This window comes from Ochlerotatus camptorhynchus, unplaced genomic scaffold, assembly GCF_037179485.1.
Source record: "Ochlerotatus camptorhynchus isolate MF236.1 unplaced genomic scaffold, CSIRO-AGI_Acam_v1.1 ptg000130l, whole genome shotgun sequence".
Taxonomy (NCBI): domain Eukaryota; kingdom Metazoa; phylum Arthropoda; class Insecta; order Diptera; family Culicidae; genus Ochlerotatus; species Ochlerotatus camptorhynchus.
This window is the reverse complement of record NW_027040620.1, coordinates 2780378-2805388: the sequence shown is the minus strand read 5'-3', so window position 1 is coordinate 2805388 and position 25011 is coordinate 2780378. Positions and strand designations below refer to the sequence as shown.

General features: G+C 36.5%; 1 protein-coding gene across 1 annotated transcript; it reads right to left on the bottom strand.

Moving 5' to 3' along the window:
- Positions 1-11108: 11108 nt before the first annotated feature.
- On the bottom strand, positions 11109-24770 carry LOC135700215 (serine protease gd-like). The gene is made up of 3 exons (XM_065220659.1): positions 24021-24770; positions 12434-12870; positions 11109-12323 (listed from the first exon to the last, which is right to left on the bottom strand). The coding sequence occupies exons 1-3, from the start codon at positions 24252-24254 to the stop codon at positions 11534-11536; spliced, it is 1461 nt and encodes a 486-aa protein (XP_065076731.1). The 5' UTR covers positions 24255-24770; the 3' UTR covers positions 11109-11533.
- Between the last annotated feature and the right edge of the window lie 241 nt (positions 24771-25011).

Genomic DNA, 25011 nt, shown 5'->3' with positions numbered 1-25011 from the left:
TGAGTGGCGGAGAAGAAAACCGGTGCGTGTTTGCGGACGGTCCGATTAAACGTGAAAAATCCATATCAAATGGAATCGAATCCGGTCGGAAACAGTGTGAAAGTGAAGTGCTACTAACGGTGCAATGGAAAGTGTTGAATTTTACTGGGAAACTTGTATAGCGTCTTCGCTGTCGTTTGCCTGTTGATGTTTCTTTTTGTGCGCGACCATCGTTGACGGCTAGTCGGCACCTGAGTACTGCGGACTCAACCAATGTGCTTGTCAACTGGGAGCCAGCGTAAGCTGTCAAACGGGAGCCAAACATTCAGAAGCTACAAAAGTAGTTACTCTTCTGTTTCATTGCCTCTTAGAAATTAGAAATTCTCTTTCGTAACATAGGGGAATTTACGTATTCTCGGCAACCTAAGCAGCGACCTTCTTTCTATAGCCCTTTTCTCTATAGAACGCACACATATGCAGTATTGGTTTGTTTACAATCTTTTGCTGCCAGCTGCTCTAACAATTTCAGTCGAAAGAATTGTCAAAAACTGTTTTGAAACGCTTTTACAAAGCTCCAATCACCTCTAGTGAGAGCGAGTATTGTCGGCAACCAGTTTTTCTTCGGCAACCGTTCCATTTGAACTGCATGTAAATCTGCTGTTCTATTATCGGCAACTCGAAATCAGCTACAATTTGTAGTGCGTGTGTTTCATTTCAAGAAAACCCTGCTAGATTGCTTTTTCTCAGTGGTAAAAATATAGTCAAATTGAAGCTGAAAGCATAAAAAATCGTTTGCATGCATTCAGCGAAGTGTTTTCGTAAGAAAATCCAGTGAAAATAGTGTTTCAATTTGGGTTGCCGAAAATAGTCTGTCATGCCGAAGCCATCATTTCCCCTATTTTTATTTGTAAGCTCAACAGTAGAAACCAACGAGCCACGCGACGAAAGCATATGAAACAGCACAGTTTTTATGACTCGGTCGGGTTTTCAATTTCAATAAAACATACGTTGGTGAAACAGGTATGAATCAAACTTTATTAGAGTCATGGGGGCTCGAGCACTCCTGGCTCAGCGATTTAGGCGGGATCCAACTGAGGAATAGCAAAAACAATTTTACACTTGAGAAAATTTTCAAGTAATTTTTCATCGGCTTGCAAAACAAAATCGGTGGACTCCGCAGTACCCAGGTCGGCACCAATACCATCCTCCCGGGTCGGTTCGGGATGACACCAACTCCATGATCGTCCATAGGAGTGGTTTTTTTTATGAAAACGAATGACCTCTCTCCACTTATTTATCTTGGAGCAATGTGGAATCGTTGCCTGCTCGGAGTTTTTGGACTGGTGAAGGAATCGAAAGGAAATCAGCTAAGTATCAGATTTGAAAAAATTGAATTATTTTCAATACCTTTTCAGCATGTTATATTTTAATGTTGTGAATTTTATATGCATGTAGTATGGAAACGTTGTTTATTTAGGTGCGGGTCAGCATCCCTCGGCTCCAGAATGCTGGTTTTGGATAGTTTTAATTTTCAAATTATTTCGAACAGTATTGACAAATCCAAGTTTATGCCGGCCACCGCGGCGCTGTAATCGTAGCGGTGATGAACTTGAGATCATCTGTCAAACTGCATATATTTTCAAGTTTGTGATAAGAAAACTATGTTTTACGTGTTATTGTAATTGCTTTATTCAATAACAGAAAGCAAATACGAACAGAAAAGTAGCGCCAGTGTTCACTCGGCTGTCGACAAAAGCAGGCCACTCTCAATGTGTGCTACGCGATCGTCTGTTTTCTCGGCAGCAACCATTGTGTGGTCCTCCTCATTGTTCTTCATCAGCAGTTCTTTCGGTCGATGCGTCGTCGACTTTGGAAAGCAACCGTTTCGTGATGAGTGTGTGAGTGCTGACCACGTTTTGCGTCCATTGCTGCAATGGACGCGCTCTGACCCTCGTTGGCGTACAACAATTTGCCATACAATGAAACTACTGGAAGCGGCTCCAGTTCTGATGGAGGAGGCTTTTTGGATAGCGGAAGATAAAGTGTTTATTGTGTACCTTTTGACTATAGCTTTAAGATGTATTGTATAGTGACCATGAATCCTCGGCTCTGTTAAGTTAATTCGGTTGAGCCTTATCAAATAAATTAATATACAAAAAAAAAAAAAAAAAGAAAAGTAGCGCCGGTAAGCATGGTAAGTAAATCCTAATTTTTTATAAATGCAAAATTATTGAGATTTCTTCAAAATTAAAAATAGGTTGCTCCCAGCAAAACATCAACAAATAATAATAACAATATTTTTATAGGATTCAAACTGAGAATGCAATCCTACAGGATCATCCCATCGGAGATTGAATTAAATCAATTAGTTTTGCTGTTTGAGGTGGGTTGTTAGAACAATTTTACATGTTGAAGCAATCAAAACAATATATTGTTCCATCCGCAGGAACATCATTTTTCCCACAGCTGAACCTGAATCTTTCCTATAGCTGAAGGAATATAGCCGAACGGAAACCCTTTCTTCTCTGGTATAAATAGAATCTCTCTGGTAAGTAGAATTAGATATTTAAGTGCTAAATTATTGAAATAGCATTGAAAAAAAAAATCGTAGAACAAACATGATAAAACCAACTAAATCCCTGCATGCTTCGATCGATGGTTGCAAATCGTATCCGAATACAATCCTACCGTATTAAACCAACAACCAGAATCGGGTGCCTGCATTGGAATACATTTTACTATTTTTATTTAATTTGGTTTTTCACGCCCTAATAAAAAATACCATAAACGAACGATAACCCAAATCATTGAACTATTTTACAAATGGTTTGGATGATACCTTGAACACGTCGTTAAGCAAATTAACCATAACATTTTTATTAGGGCGTCTCCATATCAACCTTAATCGATGTGGTATGGCGGTTAACATAACCATGTCCATAACCTTAGCACGTTTTTTCAATTTTATTTGAAAACTAGTAATTTTTATTTTAGGATAGACACATATCACAATAGTTTTTTAGGTTTTGTACAAGATTCATTCATTTTAATAGCATATTTACACGAACTAGCACTGTAATTTAACAAATTTCCATAAAAAATAATGAAATTTCCAAGGGCTTTCACTAGCTGATCACCGTCGGATAGTGCTTATTCCTGTCACCAGGCGCGCATTAGTTTAAGTTGGATTCGTTAATATTTTACAATTCATTTAGTAACAGTGTGTGAGTTTGTTTGAATCTAGTATTTACATCTGCGACACAGTGATAATAAGGTAATCCAAGAGACGCCCAACAAACAATCGTCTATTGAAGAAACTGGAAAATTAACCCGAAAACAAGAGGGGGGGGGGGGGGGCACAGGGATAGGTGTTAGTTATTCTTTTAGTAGTGATTATTTTCATTATTTCTGACGTGGCACGTACCACACATATATTAGTAAATGAACTACATACATATACAGTCGAAATTTGCTGGTTGGGCCATCACCTCGGCCCAACTAACGAATTCGATTCGTTAGTTGGGCCAACTGACAGAAGGGTGAAATTTCTTGAGGGGTGCACGCATTGTTTGTTGTGGTTGTGTAAATTTTACGAAAAGCGGAATTAATGGTACTTGTTCATTGGAAGCGTGATACTCTGCGTAATACTACATACATCGTATTCAAAACAGGCATGTAATAAGTTGAACTTATTGTTATGTTAAATATGTAAATAAATGCTCTCATCTTCAGCATTCTACAATGAAGTATGGATCGGGATCCAAGCGGAAACAAACAACACTATCATTGGCGGATCTGGGCTAATGACAGTCGATGAGGAACCGACAACAAAGCAGGATTTCGCTAATGTACTGCAATCACTTGACAAGGTCATTCAGTACGTAGAAAACGATGTTTTGGAGGTTACGCGACTCAAATCCTTGAGAACTAAGCTGATTGAAGCTGAGTGGCAAAAGCGAAACCTGTAATGTGTGCAATTTTTATTATTTTTGTATGAATTTCAAATAAACGTTCATTAAACACAATACGCAATGTAAAATGCATTTGCTCACCCCTAGAAAGAATTGACGTCTGGTTGTCAACTTCAATATGACAAGAGATTTTGACATCCAGTTGCTTTTTAATTGGGTCACCGCCCAACTAGCGGAGGCCCAACTAAAAAGCAGCCCAAGTATTAAAAAGCCCAACCTGCGAATTCCGACTGTACATGTCGTTAGATGGGATTCGAACCATGGACCTTCCGCTCACCAGCCGCTTGCCTAGTCATCTGAGCTATCCTAGAATTCATCATAAGGACAGCTCAATAATCAATAAAAGCTTGCTTGAAAGTGAATACCTATCAGCACTCCTGATCGCAAGTCTAGCTCCTTCAAGGCCCTGTGGGAATGATTAATTCATTCATCGTTGTTTTACATGAGACCAATGTTACCTCTTCACCTCTCCAATTCCAAGGAAAGGATGCTCGATTATTTTTAAACTAGATAAATGCTTTCATTTTCGTGAGTCATATGATCGATGATTACTATTTAAATTAATTAGACGTAGAACACAAATAAAAAAAAGGGTTGAACTTGGGATTGAACTCACGACCTTCTACTTGGAAAGCGGAAACGGTAACCACTACTCTACTGATTTCGTCTTGTTGTTAGACTGAACCAGTGTTGTGCAATAATGAATCTAATACATCGTTTATAAAGCATTTACAAGGCATGCGATTCAAACATGGACGCATAGTGGTATAAGAGCTATTATGCTGACTGTATCCACCTTTATTCAGCAATATTCTCAAGCAATGCAATTAAAGCTAAAAATGGAGCTAGAAAACATTTATTAAACGTCTAATAAAGTATGTTATTAAATCAATTGAAAACAGTCGAATTAAAGCGTCAATGCATGTGCAAATTAGACTTATTCAGTTTGTTATTAGATCAAACTTCTGGTGTGGAATTGGGAAGACAGTCAACGTTTATACAGCTTTTAATAAGAAAATTATTCAGATCAGAGCAAACAGTGGAATAAATGTGCATCTATCGATCTCAATGAGCTTTTTTCAGCACATAATTTGACTACTCGTTTTATTCAGCATTGTACACTGTAATACAGCATTTATTCAATACATATGTTTATTTGTGGCTCTGAATTGTTTGTTGGGCGTTTCTCAGTGGAACTGACAGCTAGAAATCTAGAGTGTGTGAGTGATCTGGTGTTAATGGTGCTGAATATAAACATAAAAAAGCAGAAATTTTTATGAGAATAAACTGCCAGTTCTACTGTTCTTGGTAAACAAAAAAGTCAGCTGATCGCAACTGTCTCATGGACAGCCTTATGGTGCTTGAAATTGGCGTTGACGGAGACCCAGTAGCTCTTTACTCCTATTGAGCTTTCTGACGTTTATAACACGCACACATGCGTAATATCAGTTTTCTAGTGCGAAGTTTGTTATCCTCACTTTGACTCCAGCCAATTTATGTGATAAAAATTATTTTTTCAGTATTAAATTTAATTAAATAGAACAAATAATGCTTAAAATTCATTCCAACAAGATAACCTTCAATTTAATCAACCATGATTAAACTGGGTTTGATATCGAATGAATATGTTTTAGCAACAGATAATTAGTTTTTTAATTATTCGGTATGATTAAACTGAGTTTAATGTCGAATTGATTGAATTTTAAGCAAAATGAGAATAGTTTAATTTATCATTGTATCTCCCTAACTCGATGATCCCTTCAATATCAATGTATAAATTTCATTATTATATATGGGTCATTCCAGCTCAAGTGGGTACAGAATTTAAAAAAAGTTGTGGTCGATGTAACCGGTTTCAGACATAAAAATATTATTGTGGATCGGTGTGAAAAGCTCAAAACTACCACTCACTCATTTGGTCATATCTCAAAAAAAATTTGTTCAAATCATTTGCCCTTGGAACCACATCAAGCAGAAGAGTTTTCCAAAGTGTGGTGAAAATTTGAGCCCAAAATATTAAGAAATAAAAAATCCCACCCATGGTGAAAAAAGGCCATTTTTTGACAATTTGGATACCTGCCACTGTTCACTGTAATTACTGTAACAAAAAAAAATGTGGGTACATCTATAAGAATCTACATAAAAAAAACCCTTCAAATTGACGTTCTAAGATCGCGAATAGCTTATTTGGTTGTGGTGTAATCTCTTCTGAAAGATGATATTTTTAAAAATCTTGAAAATCCAGGGTTGTAGCCGAGAGGGATCTAGGCACTTCATAGCTGTACCGTCGTACGTGGCGAACCGATCACACTCGCGTCTGTATCTCGACTGCCCGTCCGACAGATTCCAATGTTCGTTCTACCTACAAGCCAACACGACGAACTCATACGCTTGTGTGCACTTCGGACCCGAACTCTCTATATATCAATCCGGTACAATAGCAAAATCAAAAAAGGTGTTTGTTCAGAATGCCAAAATAAACGTTTTGGCCAAGTTTGGCTCAAATAGGTGACACCTGCGGACCTGTGCAGCAATTAATACATCCACAAAACCAAGGTTGATTTAAACATTTTTATATGTATATTGTTTGCTTTTCTTAGATTACACGTATGTTTCAGTTCACTATATATTCTACAATACATTTCATATTCTATTATATTATATTGTATTGCATCGTGTTATATTATTTTGCATGATTTCAAATTCCTTATTTTTCTGCTTTATAGAAAATATTGCAACTTTATTATTTCATTAATAGTACATAAATAGTGCAAGACGAATGCAGTAAGATGAGGTACCCTGACGCATATTGGTTCAGTTCATAAATTCTTTCAGGTTTTTTACCTACTATTATAGCAGAGTAGCAGAAGATTGCAAGCGAAAGAAAACTGTAAATTAATGCAAGGTGAGAGAGTACAAATGGGATGCTTCATGGGGAATTAACACCAAATTTCGACTCCAGCTACTTCGTTATATTGCTTTAATGTTTGTGGAATAAGCTAGGCGTTGATTTCACTGACTGTTGCTTGATAGCTGTGCCCTTACCGGCTGATCTAAGGGAGGCACATATTGAATTTTATTCTTTTCATTGTATTGTTCTACATTTTAGATGATTATGTTCTATTTTATTTTATTTTAAACCATTTTATTAATCACTTCAACAGCATATTTCATCATGGTCTAACCAATGTTGAACTTAAAGTAAAATAAGAATAATCCATCGATTCAAAAAACCAGAACATACTTGAAACATTCGATTCATCGATATCAATTATTCATGTTATTTCAGCTCTTCGTAGATTGATAAAAAAAATACAAAAATTAAAATAATTAACCTTCTACAGACTACTACAGATCAACTTAATCAATATTAACTGGATTATTTATATATTTGAATTATATTTCATTACTCATCCAAATTAAAATGAAGCTGATGAAGCAGAGCAAGCAACAAAAATACATAACATTATATACATCTATTTATTTAACAGGTTATTTCTCGTCATGCATGACATCATTTAGGTGAGATTGGATTTCCATTTTAGTTATACATCCTATTTTTTTTTTCATTCTTGATAAATATCAAGTATCATTCGAGCTAAACATATTTATTTGCATAATATAACCTTGACATTTCAGTGTTAAATCCACCTTATATTGGGAGTTGTTAAACTTTATTTTAGTGTTTTTATGTTTCGGGCATTTCATGGCGTCTTTTTGATTTTTATGTTAGTTGTTTTATGGCTATTTTGGCGCTTCAACGTCAGTTTATAAAAGCTAGGGGAAATTGCCCTAATTTTGACCTAAAGATCTAAAGATTGGGCCAGTTAGTGTCACAAACTACAGTGGACGATGCATTTTAAAATCCGGTCAAGCCGCCATTACCGAGCGTGGTATCACATAACATATGTGGAACTCGATCATAAAAAATCGACCCCTTTTCAGTGATTTCAAGTGGTATAGAAGGACATCGATCTGTCAAATTGATTATACCAGCTGTAAAATGAGAAGGGGATCAAGGGGCTTGTCAAATCTTTTGAATGATTCTACCGTGGTTTATAATTCTATGTGTTCCTAGCACTCCTGAACTCATGTCTTACGATTTCCTTAACCATTTATGTGCTTTTTTATAAAATGATATAGCTAACTTTAACATATTCATCACCTTGATTCACACAGCAAAACTGTGGTAAACTTAGAAGAAACATGTATGTAACATTTCCTTCTTTGGACACTTTCTATTTTTTGGAACCAATTGCATCAAACATTGCTTTCATTAGGAGGAAAAACATGACCGCGTAAATTTGGAATTAAGTGCTTACATTTTGAAGTCCAGAGAGAAGCAGCAACATTTGGAACAAGAGTCAGAAGTACCATTTGAAAAATATTCAGTGTTTTGAGTTGACTTTGCATCGTTCCATTAGCAAGAATTTTGAAAGCAGAACGATAAATGAAATCGAGTGCTTATCGATACCCAAGATTTCTCTATGTTTTAGCTTGCCGTCAATTGAAAATTTCCTCAAAAATCCCAACACAAAGAACTACTCCAATTACTTTTTAACAAAAAACATGGTAAGGTTGATCCTTGTTGATTGAAAAGGCAAAAGAGGAGCTACACACATTCATTACATACTTTTTTTCGACCACTATGCCTAAGGTCTCAGGGTGGGACTCCTAGCTAACTGTATCAAAGTTAAGCACTATTTACTAACGAAAATAATCGTTAATATGCATCAACTCGATATTTCGTGATGTAATCATAAGTTAACTCACTAAAAGCACAGTTAAGAATATTTCAACATAAGACAGACAAAATGATAATTTTACACCTATTAAACGTAATCCTCAAATCTTCGAATTGTTTGCAATAAATTACTTTCAATTAACATAATTTCTGTCATGAATCGAATGCAAACCAATAAGATGTAGAAATAATGCATCTGTAAATAGGCAATATCACGGAATAACAACGCTCTTGATTGGCTTCTGACCGACTTGAACATACTAGTTAAAAAATCCTTTGAAAAGCCCCTTGTCGAGCTACACTCAAAAAATTGCACGCGTCACCATCATGTGTCTCACACTTAATTTTGCGCTTATTGTGAAACACATCCATTTCATGTGTGAATCTTATGCTATGAACCATGCCTGAACACTATGGATTTGAATTGTGACACACTTGGATTCTATGTGCCTCATATGGTGATATCAATAGCTTTGCACTTCATAGTTCAATATTCTACAATGTTCTACTTTATCGACTTCTACTTTACCGACTCTAAAAATGAATCGACAAATATATAAACAAATTTCAGAGGCCAGAGCTTTCACATATCTTTTTAATGGGTCTGATTTGGGATTCGATCATGGACTGTTGGGGTGTGCTGCTGTCGGAGTCTTCGTTCGATCTCACTGTGCCACGGTTGTTCTCATATATGAGACGGTTTGATAGGATAAAGTCACAACTCTTGTTTTCGATGTTTACCTTTCTAAGCAAGCAATTCGCATCGTATTGAAATGCAAAACACTTTAAATCCATCTGTTTTTAACAGTAGTGTGATTCAATGTGCAATACACTTGAATAGATAGTGAAAGATTTTCAACTTTTCAAAGTTTGAAACACTAGAAATTAACGTGTATAACACATTGAAATAAGGTGAAATAAAGTAAATGTGATTGTGCATTTAAAAAATCAAGTGTTTAAACAGTTCGATCAAACGTGTGGATTTTTTTGAGTGTAGTCGAAAAAAGAATGCCCACACGTCAAACTCCGCCAAGCATTTGAACAGCGGACGAACACCATCTCATTGCGCATCAACGTGTCTATTGACAATTCGCCTCTTCGGTCACGCTGTAACTCTTTACTCCTATGGTAAAATCCTCGGTTCAGTCACGACAATTATGTCAATCTTTGCGTGAATAAACGGCGGTTTGTTGGAGGAATGAAGAGATAAAACAAAGTCCGCTATAGATTTCATGCACAGATTGTCAGATGCTTATGGGATTTTACCAGGATTAACGAGTTGCAGAGTCGCCGTCAACGCCAATGCTTACTTTCGTAAGGGCCAATGCTGCAAACGTAAACAATATCTTTTTGTTTGAATTTCTCGAAAATGAAAACTCCTTCAAGAAAACCAACACCATGATTGTGTAGAGAAAGAGTCCTCATATCCGATGAAATTAGTGGCTTACATGGATTGACTTTGACCTACGAGACATTTATCAAAGAAGCCATTATTTATGTTTTCGACATTGGTCTTTATGAATGCTCAGTGTCGATATCATGAAAATTTTATTTTGACAGATCGATGTCCAACTATGCCAGTTATACCTTTGAGGCAAAACCAAAAAGGGGTCAGATTTGAGTCAGCTTTTTGCATGAAGTTCCATATTATGTTATGTGGTGGTATGCACGTCACGTTTTTAAGGTACTATATTATTTACGATATTGGTCATTACTGTTGTGCATGGGCCATTTGTAGAAAATGACTAGAGGAATATTTGTCTAAAACATTTGAAAATGCTTTCCTTATGTTTCACCCCACGCCCATATTGCAAGCTCGTTGACGGTCTCACACACATGCCTATAGGGCGATACAGCCTCATAAAGCGAGCGGTTTCTAAAAAACGTATCTTGTTAGGCCAAACATTTATTCTAGACTTCTAGAGACCATAAAACGTCAAATACGGTTAACTTGTCCTGTCCTAGAAAGTCGTGGCGCATAGTGTAATGAACCGCATCCCATCAAAAGATAGGAAAACTAGAAAGTGATTTGTTGATTCTTGGAATTCATTATTCATCGCTTTTTCATCATTCATATAAGTTCTTCCTTATCGCCATCCCTCATGACCCCTGAACAGGATATTCTCCGTCTATAGCGATGTGCTTGGACTCTCAGAATGTCAGCTAAGGCATGGTTAGAGTTGGAAATTTTCAAGATTTCTTTGAGCATCAAAAATATATAAATCCATGCATGGACTGGCTCTCAATTAGGATAAATGCTCCTATAGTTGCGGTACGTTAGAAGCGTTAGGTTCCTATAGTTGTGTATTGAGTTTCCATGCACAACTATAGGAACCTAACGCTTCTAACGTACCGCAACTATAGGAGCGTTTCCCCTAATAGCTGCTTAAAACAACACTAAGTTGAGAGCAGGCATACATAAGCTCGAAAAAAAAAGCGTCAATGTCAGGGAGAAGTAGAAGCAGTGTGTTTGCAAGCTGTGGTGTGGGTGACCGTCCCTCCTACAGGAGGCTGTTGTACAGAAATTCTATTCTATGGTATTTTGATATGTGATCGGTGATCTGCAATACTGGAAGCGTAGTTGCCTGTAGCGGTTTTATTACTCGTTCAAAAGCAGGGTAGGATACGGAAAACATATGACATTTACGCCATAGGGTAATTATTTCTATTTAAATATAATTAATCAGATTGGTTTGTAATAATCACAGCAAATGGCATCAGAATCCGATCAAAACACAGATTATGCCTATTTCTGTTGACTTCTTGGTTCAGTTGCTGATTCTCGCCACTTCAACAAAAAAAAGTCTTTTCGATGGTTGGTGTTTCGCTTTTGCTTTCTTCACAAGCCCATGGTTTCTCTGATCCAGAACCGGAACGGCGCAACGTCGGTGTATATTGCAAATTTGTTGACGTCACATATCAGGGTTGTGCGATCTTGCTGACCCTTGGAAACAATACCTCGCAGGTAGTACTGGTTGCCGCGTTTCAGAACGAACCCGCTACCCGAATCACCATTGCAAGGGGCTGAGCCTCGACCATCACCGCAGAACACCCGTGTATTTTGTGGAAGCATCCTTTCAACATTATCTCGACACGATTTCCGGGATACGATTATCGCTTTAATGTACGTCGGAATCGAGGTTGATCCATTTTCTGTCACACCCCAACCAGCTACGACGCCTTCCTGATCGACAACTCGCTCCAGATCATTGGCGTCCTTCCACAAGCAAATAGGAATGATATATTCAGAGAAGGTCAACACCTCCTTCAGATTTAGTATTACTATATCCGCATCGTTCAGGTCATCTTCATAATCGTAATCCCCGTGTGGATGGACCGATTCGATGTAGGCAAACTTGGCATTCTCGTCTGCAAAGTTATCAATGTTGTACATTCCCGGTATGGCGAGCAGCCGTTCCGCTTTGATAAAGTCATCAAATTCGTAGATGCAGTGGGCCGCGGTAATCAAATGCCTTTTGGAGATGACCGTACTGCCGCATATGTAGGTTGGTTCACGAGTCTGATCACGATCGAACAGAGGCACTATCCACGGGAATTGACCTTTGTCCACACGTTCACCATTGAAGGAGAGACGGTTCAAGGAGGAACTGGACGGCTTGCCGCAGGTGCTGAAACGGAATAGTTGATGTGTTACAAATGTGTGTTTTGGAAAATTGAACAATGATTAGCGGAACTGTACCAGATATTACAATCTGGTATACCTTCCATATGTACTTACAAGCTAGCAGAGGAAACTGGCGGTGATATAGTGGTACGTTCGCGATTGGGGCGAGGCGTTTGGGGCTGATACGAAATCTGCGGTGGGTTTGTGGGCCTAGGCTGTGGTTGAGGCTTTGGACGTACTACTGGATGGGATTGTTGATAGAACAGCTGATTAGTGTCGATAGGCGGCTGGTTTTGGAAACCATTGTTGTTTCGGATTCCATTCGGTTTCAGCTCGGTGTACAATGTATGCTCGAGATTGATGGTGGTTATGATGCGTCCTTGAGCACGGTAGCCCGTACAGATGGTTTGTCCATTAAGAGCAATATTGAGCACCGTCGGCAGAACGTTTTGAAGCGGGAAGTTAACCCGATACTGCGCCGGATTACCATGAAGGATGTCAGTGAATGTCGCTTCGCGGGTTTTGACTAACGTGATGGATCCGACATTGTTCTGTGGAAGAGGGATGAGTGTGGAGAATGGAATTGTTACATCGGTACTTTAGGAAAGATGTAATTATTGTGTGATAAAATAATCACTGCATATAATGGTTTTTAAACGTGTTTGGATGAGTTTTTTTTTTTTTTTTAAGAGGGGTATACGTCTCTATATAAATGAACTCGATATATTAAAATAGTTTACAAAAAAAAGGAAAAGAAATTAACTTGAATCTTTGACCAATGATTCTTATAAATAGTGCGCTGAATCCAAAAACGTTGTCAAAAAAAAAATCTCAGTAGGATAGTTTTTGAGATGCAGCTAAAAATGAAAATTCACTTAAAAAGTGTGTTTACTAAAATACAAATATCTCCGATTTAATAAGATTATATCAATTTTTTTAACGCCAAATTGAAGGTGACAAAATTTTCTTTCAATCTCCTGAACATCAATTGTCAGTGATAATAGTGTTATTGTTGTTAAGTAATAGTTTGTTTATTTTTTTTTTATATTTTGCATTTTTCTATGAAAAAATTAATTTAAGCAGTGTAAATAAAAATGTTTGTAGTAGTCGTACCATTAATCTCACTAAAAAAAGGTTCTAAACGATCGAAAGCAAATTTTATCATATATAATTTGGCGTTTAAATATATAATATAGCTTCATTACAGTCGGAGATAGTTGTATTTTAGTAAACACATTTTTTTAAAAAGAAATTTAATTTTTTAACTATGTTTCGAAAACTATCCTACTGAGATCTTTTTGGACTACATTTTTGGATTCAGCGCACGATTTTACATGGGAAATGACCATCAACGTACAAAGTTCAAATATGTTGTAAACTAGCGTTATAAAACCTTTATGTGCTCGACATTATTTTTTGCTTTTTTCTACACCGTGAAATTTTGAAATTTTCGCTCCACAGTGCTCAAACGGTTCCAAATCAGGTCCTGAGTAGCCTTTCCAAAATTTGAGCTTATTTGGTAAGAAACTTACTTGGCACAAACCATTTGAAGTTTATATGGAAATTACTATGGGAAAACCAAATTTGTCCTTCAAAGTCTTCTAGCCGTTTTCCATATTACACTGTTAAAAAGTTCTACAGTTATTATTATGAGAAATTTTCTCAGGTACAACTTTTTGGTAAGATCGTTTTCAGGCAAACGTCAAATTAAATACTTATTAATTGTTTAAGAGATTTATAATCTTATGGCATGATCCAGCAGCTGTTTTATAGGCAACACTGTATTCTGCAGTGTGACATAGTAGCCATGATTGTTGTGCTCTATTCTACGCGGCAGAAACACTAATTTTGCGTGCCGAACAGTTGATTGAGCATAATCATAAGACATCAGTAGCTAAGCATTAATAACTTTTGTTCCTTACAGTTGATCGAAAACTGGTCTACAACAAAATTGCAGTTGAGAAAATATTCTAAAAGCGCAGCTATAATTTTTTTAAAGCAGACTGATATGGTGAATTGTTCGATAAATATGAACAAAAACATTGGTTGTCCATAGTAATTTCCATATAAAATGAAAAAGTTTGTGCCAAGTCAGTTTCTTACTAAATGAGATAAAATTTTGGGAGGCTAATCAGGACCCAATTTGGAACCGTTTGAGCATTGTGGAGCGATAAGTTCAAATGTTGTAGCAGTCTACTGGGCACCCCGGTACCCTGTCGAGCACATAACGGTCAAGGTCAAGGAAATCATCAAGTAGAGATTTTGTTGAGAGATATTAAATATGAAAAAATGGGTATTAGTTTGCTACACAGTTAACAGACTCTACAGATAATGTCAAAAATCATACTTGAATTTAAAGTATATCTGACGCTTAATTTGAGTGTAGAGAGTCAAAGGCACCTTAGTGAATAAGGGTTAGATCTAATTTTGGGCCTACTAAGCACAACCCACACTCTCCTTTTCTTTTTCGAGCGGATTTTTAAACCAAAAGAAATTTTTCTTCTATATTTAGATGACTTCTAAATTGATTGCCCTAGCCTAATAAAAATAACCATAAAAGAGAGCTTAACGACGTGTTCGGGTAATCGTCCAAACCATTTGTGGGATAGTTTACCCATCCGGGATACAGTTCGTTAATGGTATTTGTTTATTAGCGTATCCATATTTCCCGTTTACAGGGTGTCTACTACATAAAAAAAAAACCAGGAATACCTGGAATCTTCAGGAAATTTTATTTTACCTGAAAAAACGGGAATTTTAAAATTACTTTATGAAGCATTTTTTTTAGAATAGATTATATTGAAATACACCAGGGAACCTGTCATTAATTTTGAAATAGTTTATAATATAAACAACTTTATGTATGGCGTCTCCCTTAGCTCAGTCGGTAAAGGCGCAGCTACAAAGCAAGACCATGCTGGAGGTGGCTTGGTTCAATTCCCGGTCCGGTCTAGGAATTTATCGGGTTGGAAAATTTCTCGAATTTCTTTCTGGGCATAGAAGTATGATTGGACTTGCCACACAATTATACCAATGGTACAGGCATCGAAAGCTCTCAATTAGTAACTGTGGAAGTGCATCTAGAACACTAAGTTGAGAGCACGCAATAAGCTAATATGCGATATGCAATAAGCTTGAAATGCTAAGAAGAAGAAGAAGAACTTTATCTTCCTTGTTAGTTTGAACATAAGAATTCTGGAGTCATAAATTCTTAGGCTTGAATTGTGTTTTTTAAGGTTCTTTTCATTCTAGATTCTAGTCCAAACAAAATTAATTAGAAAACTACATTTATTAGAAATACATATCCAGATGAAGTTATACATTGTACATAAAGCGAATAATCATTATTTAAATAAACGAAAATTAATTCTTTACTGAATTTTGCATACTTTAATTTTTAACAGAAATGCTGGCCATTATTTACCACAACATATAATCCAATGTATTTTGTTTGTCCTTGTGATACTTATATGTCCTTTCAATATTTTAGGTGAACATGTATTGAAATAGAGGCTTGATTTTTTCTAGTAAGCTAGTTTAAACAAATCTAGTTATAGGAGTCGATAATTTGTGTTACTGCGTTTAAGCTATCGCAAATGTTGCAAAGTCAAAAATTGACAAAAATAAAAGTTTTGAAAACTTGTTCAAGCATAACCCATTAGAGATTTTTAATGTGCCAGAAATTTTAAAATATTTGTAGTTACAGACACTTGATTTATTTTAATTTCTCAATATTAAACATTTCAAAACATGGCATTTCGCATAAACTAATTCAAAGGTTTTACTGGGTTTTTGAATTGCGGAACTGTTCGGTAAAAGTTAAAAAATCTGAGAAAAATCACTTGTTCCTAACTTTTACAGACTTAGGCTGTGCCCTATTTGGGGAATTTTCATTAAATTTGATAGATGGAATATTTTCAAACATACCTGCTTTTTCACCAGACTTATTTCTGACAGACAAGTAATCAATTTTGACAAACACCTTCGCGAAAATCAAACGATCAACAACAGAGGGATGTTCGATTTATTTTCGGAGTGTCAAATTTAAGTGAAAATTTAAGAAACGGAACACAACCTTCGTTATGTGAACTCTATTTATCGATAGAAAATCAAATTTGTCAATTTAATTGATAACGGATAACGGTCTTTTGAATTTTTACCGAATTTTTCAGCTATTCAAAACCCCAGTAAAAAATACTGACTTCTGTCAAATAATCTAAGTGTGCACATTTTTATTAGTTTTGAATATTTTTTTTTTATCCTTTATTTGAGAGATTTTTAGCCATAGGCTAGTTCATCTTTTAGTCAGTTTTGAATCAGCAATGCTTCGTTTGTTCCAGAAGTCCTGGAAATAAAAAAAAACCTCTTCTAATCTTGAAGATTTTTCTTAATCCAGAATCAAAAGAACTATTCTAAGAATGAGATATTAAATTGAAAAGTCTTCAGTCTCATAATTTTGTTTTCCTTCTGTGCTAGAAAAGCTTTCTGCGATTGAATCAACTTCGAACTAAATACAGATTTTTTTTAGAATTGTCTCAAGAATTTCCATAGCAACAACTAAACATTTTCTCAAAGTTCAAGTGGGGGACCAAACATCCGTCCAGGTTCAACTGTTTTTCATACAGACAGTTCAAGATTGTACAATCGTGTGGAAGCAGGATTAACCGGTCCAGGGATAGATATCTCAATATCTATGGGTTACTGGCCAACCGTGTTCCATGCAGAAATACAAGCAATTCTGTAATATACTTGCGCAGAAATTAGCAACTTTCGAATATCTGCATTATGTCTGATAGTCAAGTAGCATTGACAATGCTTTAAAATCAGCAACATGCAATTCAAAACTCGTATGGGAATGTGCAATGTCACTTCAGAAATTGGCCTGTTGAAACCAGGTGAACCTATTTTGGGTTCCTGGTCACTGTGGAATTGAAGGGAATGAAAAAGCCGACACATTATCAAGGCTAGGATCATCTCAACAATTCATAGGACCAGAACCATTCTGTGGAATTTCTGTTTTTTCCCTTAAAATGGAGATCATGAAATGGGAAAAAAATGAAAGTGGAGACCAACTAGGCAGTCGAAGCGGTTCATAATTCCGAACATTTCAATGACTAGCAGAATTCTTGAATTATCAAAGAAAGATCTCAGTGTCTATACTGGTTTGATAACAAGGACATTGTCCATGTAAATAACGCTTGAAGTTAATAGGAAACCTTCAAGAGGATATGTGTCAATTCTGTGGTATAGAACAGGAAGAATTTGAACACCTGCTATGCTCTTATACAGCAATTTTCAATAAAAAGGCGTATTTTTCTGGATAAGGGGCTGGCAGAACCCTTTGATATTTGGAATGCAGGTTCTAGTCAAGAAGAATATTTCATTCGAAATGGGGAAAATGCTTTTGGTCAGTCTATGTCGGTAGCTTAACAAAATAGTGATACGACATACTGATAAAGCAATATAAAAACAGGAAATATATCACAATGGATCAAAGTATGCGACCATTATGTGATGAATATACCCAATACGAAAAAAACAATGTCCTTAATTTAATCTGGGAGTTCTTTGAATTTATTCTATGTCCGTAGACTGGAATATTTATTTTTGTTCCATCTTCTTGAAAATTTATCCATGTATGATTTCATTGGGTCCAAGATTAAAAAAATAGTATAAGTTTAAAATCGGTAGAAGTCATCGATGTTCCCTCACAGCAATGAAGAAAATTCTTGATTTTGCTTATAATTTGAAGTATATATCTTTACATTATTTAAACAAATATTAAACTAAGTTATTGTCGCGCCTCCGCTAAACTGAAATTCATGAGTCTTTGTTGAGACTTCCGACGTCAAATCTCCACTGACGATATAGGAAATTCAAGTGTTACCGATACCATTAACGCTACATTAGCTTTCAGATCCATGGAAAATAAGTAAAAACATTTGTGGCAATTGCATTATTGTTTTACCCAAAATAGAATATTTTTAGCAATTAAATGTTTCTTTAAAAACCTGGAAATTTTCCGTTGAAGTCCTGGGAAAACCTGGAACTCAAGGGAATTTTCTTTAACAAAATGAGTTAACACCCTGGTTGGATTTGATAAACAGTAACACATCTTAATTTTCATTTTGCCGAAAATTAATCGATGCTTCAATAATTTTGTATTTGATACTTTTCCTGAACGTTTGATATATATTTTTTTGTTTTAAGATTGGATAATATTCGACGAATACAAAAGTGTGGTATGACGAAAAAAAATAATTGTTTCGATCAGGGCGTCACAAAATCAGCTTCAACCGACAAAATCGATGCAACGTAGAGACTGCTAGCTTTCTTTTTCTGTTGAAATCGAACAGCTTCGCAGTATTCTAGAATCTCAGTCGGCGTCTACAAACAAAATTTTCAATCGCTTGTCTCTCTTCCTCCCGTCGCTTCATCGGTCTTTCTTTCAAGCTTTGGTGAAGCGGACGAGTGAAAGTGCTCGACTTTGATAGTTTCGTCTCCCATGAAACACATCAACAGAAGTTTCATCATGTATATGACGGAAAATGAAAATATATATTTAAAGCATTTCACACGTGAAAACACTTAATATTTTTTTTATAAATCTTCCATCCACATATTTATCTAAAAAAAGTATCGAAAACGGGACGTCCACTTTCGATTGCCGTCAATGAATGGCAATCGATGTCCGTCGGTGATTGGCACTAGATTGCGGAACAGATACCGACGTTAAATAAAGGAAAGAAGAACAATTTATGATTGATAGAATCGAAAGCTTTACTAAAATCCAAAAGAACTAGAACTGTTCGATTACGTTTGTCAAGTGCAATTTTTATATCGTTTTCAATTTTAATCAAAGCTGTTGTAGTACTATAATGTTTAGGATATCCAGACTGCAAAGGTCATAGTAACGTATTATGAATCAGATAATCGTTTAGTTGTTTAGTCAGAAGACTTTCAAAAATCTTGAAAATAGCAGTTAGGATGCTAATCGGTGTGTAGACCTTGTTGTTCATTGGGTTATCAATTTTGCCAACAGGTACAACGCGTGCTGTGGAAATGTTGAAGTTGTTTTAATGTGATTGTATAAGTTCGTGATGGTACAAAGAATGACAACAAGAGTTTTTTTTTCAAAACGCTGAGTGGTAACTGGTCAAAGCCGATAGAATCACTGGAGTGGAATTAACTTCAGTCAGGACTTCTTCATTCGTTACATTCCTAAATGAAAAAGAAGTTGACGAGGACCTACCAGCTATAAATCGTTCATCAAAAGTAACAGGCACTTGATTTGACATGAAGGACTGATTCAATGATTCAGCAGTGATGTTACACACGTCACCACCACCTGCTCTAATTTGAGTTTTGAAAGTCCCAAACGTTTTATATTCTCCCAAAGTTTATTGGAAAAAAGAGAAGGCCTAAGGAGACGAGAGAACTAAGTGAACTTTGATTGTTTCACTACGCGGTTTGACCTATTTCGCAACCTTGTAAAAGCATTCCATTAGGCTTCACTGGATGTATCTGTTTTCCATTTATCACGAGCGTCAGATCGCTTTTGGAAGATATTTTGGATGTATGGATTAATCCATGGAGCACCAGGATCAACAGTAGTTTTCATATTCAACGGAGCATGATCATCAATGACAGAATAAAGCATATCGTTTAAAGTTTGTAATTTTCCATCAACTGAGTTGTGGTAATAAATAGCATCAAGAATGTACCTTTGCAAGTCGGCTATAAAACTATCGGTGTTTATCTTGTGATATTCTCTTGTCCAGGCTGGAGGTTGATGAGGTACCTCTGTAATCGAAGCAGATCAAATCATGATCGCTAACACCTCCGATAGAAGATTGAAAGATGTTGCTAAAGTTAAAAGTGCAATTTCCAAGTGCATATTCAATAAAAGGTGAACTGACAAGTGGGGGAAAGAGGTAAAATTTTGACAGAAAGTGATTTTACGATTAGCTTGTTTGTAACAGATGTAACAGATTGGTCGATGAACCTGGCGAAATAAAACAGCCAGTTAATAGTAGTTGTAGATTTGAAGTTTTTCACCCAATTACATTAGATGAACTTAGAGTTATTTGTTTTTCATTAGGAAAATCGGCTGGAGTAGATAATGTTAATGCTAGAGTTATTCAAGATTGCTTTCATGTCATTGGCCACATCTTGCTGGACCTTATTAATGAATCATTACAAACTGGACATGTGCCACAAATTTGGAAGAAATCCTTAGTGGTCCCTATTCAAAAAGTGGCTGGAACGATTAAAGCCGAAGAGTTTCGTCCCATCAACATGTTGCACACATTAGAGAAAATTTTAGAACTTGTTGTTAAAGGCCAGCTGTTTGAGTATTTAAATAGTTATAGTTTATTGATACCAGAACAATCGGGATATCGGGAAGGTCATTCTTGTGAAACCGCGTTGAATTTGATATTAGTGAAGTGGAAAAATAACTTGGAGTGTAAAGATACGATTGTTGCTGTTTTTTTGGATCCTAAACGCGCTTTTAAAACAAGTTCTAGCCCCTTATTGTTGAGATCAATCAAGCGCTTTGGAATTACGAGTACTGCATACAAATGGTTTGAAAGCTATTTGTCTGACAGAACTCAACGGACTGTTTTTAATGATTCTGTTTCCAGTCCCGTGAGGAATAACCTTGGAGTGCCCCAGGGAACTGTATTAGGGCCCCTGTTATTTATTATGTATATTAATGACTTGCGACGTGTTTTACGATTTTGCGACATTAATCTTTTTGCAGATGATACTGTGTTATTCATTGCAGCTAAGGATTTAGATGATGCCGTTTTACACTTGAATGAAGATTTGCGTTCTCTAAGTATATGGTTGAAGTATAAGCTGTTGAAATTGAATACAAGTAAAACTAAATTTATGGTAGTTTCGCGGAATAGAGTAAATGAGAACGTCTCTGTTGTAATTGATGATGAGACTATTGATCGTGTTCGGGAGATTAAATATCTTGGCGTGATTATTGATGACACACTTAAGTTCAACTCTCACATTGACAATGTCATCAAGAAAAATGCCAAGCAGTATGGAATTCTATGTCGACTGAAAAACGATTTAACTATTGCCAGTAAAATACAGCTATACAAATCAATCATCTCTCCTCATCTAGACTTTTGCCCTTCCATTTTATTTCTGTCCAATGCAACACAAATATCGAGATTACAGCGCTTGCAGAGTAAAATAATGCGTTTGATTTTGAGATGTAATAGATTCATTTCCTCAACTGTGATGCTAGACGCCTTACAATGGTTGTCGGTGAAGTAAAGAATTGTATATTTGACTATGGTGTTTATTTTTAAAGTAGTCAACGGTTTTCTGCCTCGATATTTGTGTGATCGAATTGAAAGAGGTAGTGACTATCATAGATAGGTATAATACTAGAAACGCGGTTGAAATAAGAACACCACATTTCTTGACTTGTGCTTCACAACATTCATTATATTATAAAGGAATAAATGTTTTCAATTCGATGCCTAGACATATCAAACGTTCAATTAAAAAGACACTGCATTTCACACGTTGGAACTATCGTTTGAACAGTTATCCAGTGATTTTTTTAATGACAAATTATGTATCTTGACGAAGTTATCTCTAACGGATTATTTTATATCGATAGCTGTCATAACGACTTTTTCAATAATTATTGTAGCACTGCAAAAACTATTTCTGTTCGCCACGATGGTGATGGTGGATTTTTAAAATTTGATACCTTGAGTTAGTAGTAAGTTTTCTGGCAAATGTTGGGGGTTCGTGAGCATTCCTGACATTGCTGAAAATTATGATAGCATCAGATTGCGGGGTTGCTAGTGTAATAGGATGCTTTGTTGATTGTTCATTCACTCTTGATTGCTTGTAATACTTATGAATATTTTAGGTGGACAAAAAGGCGAATTAGGAGGTGGACGCCTGAGCTTTTCCATATTTATATCGCTGGAATTTATATCTGTAACTGAAACCAGTTCGATTTTGTTTGCTAGCCTGGTTGAAATGTCATATTTAATTATCTCAAAGATAAATCGTCCAGCTCAAACCTTTGTAGGGGTAATAGCTGGGACCATCATCATCGTCAGAAGTTTCACACAAATTCAGCTAGACAGGAGCAGACTGGCTAGTTTTGAGCCAAGCGAATCAAGCAGCGCCTATCTTGATTACATTGGCAGTGTTGCTAAACATCACCTAGGTATAGGTTACCAAGGTAGTTTGTATTTAATCTATGTTCTTCCTTTGTTGAATTTCAAAGGCTAACACTACAATTCGTGGGGCAGATTATGTACCACTTATGATGGTAAGCTCCAAACAGTATTATCCTCGGATTAAATCCCGATCAATAATGTCAGGCCTCTTTTATATAGACATCGGAGTTAATGAACACAACTCTAATCAAACACTTTGCAGATCATCCAAACTGGGACGGTATTAAAAGTTAATCCGAGTTGGAGCTTACCGCCATAAGAGTAGCAAATGATAATGTTGAAAATAACTGCTATGTTTCTATTAAACATACCAGTGATTGCATGATGAAGGATGTTCCTCACAACAAATCATTAATTTTGGTAGTGTTTGGTAGAGAAACCAGCTGTTTCAAGGAATAACTTTTCTTGAATGGTTTTCTGCCAACATTGTTTTTCAATAGTACATTTAAAGTTCAAGAGATGCATTTTTCCTGTCATGGGAATTTTACCCCCATTTGCCCTACATATTTTTTTTCAAAATCAAAGTCCGATGGTCGTGTATTGGGTACATTTCAAACAAAGCCAGAGATGAAGAATATAAAAAAATAACGCTTGCGTGTAACCGTAAATTAACAACCAAATTATTTGCACACAATTTTAACATGTATGCTTATCAGTGGTTAGTATTCATTCTTATCTTTTGGATTCTACGTAATAAACGTCAAATACACACAGTAATTTCCCAGAAATCAGCAAAATTCTACATGACATTAACCTGTGTTGCGCGTTCTTTGTGCGAAAATTTTCCGTCGCTGGCAGCAAAAGTTCAGAAATGTCACGACATTTTTGCCGCTTGCCACTTTTTGTGTGTGCATTTGCTGTCGAGCCAACATGCTCTGTTACGTTTTTGATAAGCTGATGCGCATTCCATAGTCGCATGGGAAACCGTCCATAGCTTAAACGAATTTTTAATCATTCGAACGCGAAAACCTCTACGATGAATTACGTTTTAACATGGTTTTCCTCATTTATGGTCGTGAAATATAACGCGCCGCAATCGCAAGATTGATTTTGTATTTACACAATACAGTCTGGGGCTGTCCATAAACTACGTAGACAGTTTTAGGGGGGGCGGGGGTTGACAATTATCCACGGCCCATACAAATTTTAATTTTTTTGTATGGACAATTGTCTACGCAGGGGGAGGGGGGGGGATGAAGAATCCCAAAAAACTGTCTACGTAGTTTATGAACAGGCCCTCTGTCAAAAGTGGTTAATCTGCTTCTGCGGGGATTTTTTCTTCTCTGTATCAATCGTCGGCTTGTACCGTGTTGTTGGTGTTTTATTATTTCAATAGATTTGAGCGTATACTTAACATTAAATTTTAGAGAAAGCTCCCTGTGGCAGCATTTTCAACTTATTTGATTTTATTAAGTTGTTGTGTTTCCGATTTACTAAACCTAATGGGATATAAAATTACAATATAGAGCGCTCACCTGTGCCAATTGCGTCGCGATTGATAGATCGATGTTTAGTTTCGCAACTTGGCCGACTTGAATGTTGCTGATTTCGACATATCCAAATATTTGGTTGGTGTTGGAATCGACTTGGTATGTGAATACGTCGGGGCATGGGGACTGCAGGTATTGCGCTCGGGTTGAGCTTATTCCGATGAATGTGAACGCCAACGCCAATAGCTTTGCAACTTCGCTGGTGGTTTTGGATTTCATTATTGTTAGTCGTCTCCTGGCTGTTATCAATTTTCTTCTGCAAGCTGTTGACCTTCAATGGTGTTTTTTTTTTTAATTCAAAACTGGTTCCGGTGACTTATTTGTTCAGCTTCCAGTGCTTCTGGGTGACATCACTTTCGATGAAACCGTCGTTGATATGATTATTTGGTGACTATCACCAATATACAAACACAATGTTTGCTGGAATAATTTGCAAATTTCTCCACTACTGCTGGTTAATTAATCTGTCGGCTAACCGCACACCGTATTAAATTACAAAGATTACCATATACGCTAATTAAGCATAGCATGTGAACTGGGCTTTTTTAATAGCTATCGTTACTCAGATACAAACACATCATGGCTATATTGATGCCATACTCTATTTACTACAGGTGAGCATTCTTTAGGCAAAACTATTCTAATGCAACTCGTGAGTACTGGATTCAATACAGAAATAAGAAACGCGACGAACCTCACGCTAGCAGATCAACACGCACACTGACTGTCGCCGATCGTGATCTTTACACCGCATATTCGTTCCTCTCGCTGTCGATCGAAAGTTCCTCTCGACAACTCTGAGAAAGCGCTCTCTACGTTTTCGAAGAATACATCTATTGGGCGGTGATCAGTGATCAGAGCGCCCTTTTCTATACGTCCTAGTTTAGCACAAGCTCATCTTCGCGATGCGCGTGTCGTTGAAACGTCCTTCATAAACCAACACAAATTTGCTGCATTTTTCATCTTGTCTTACATG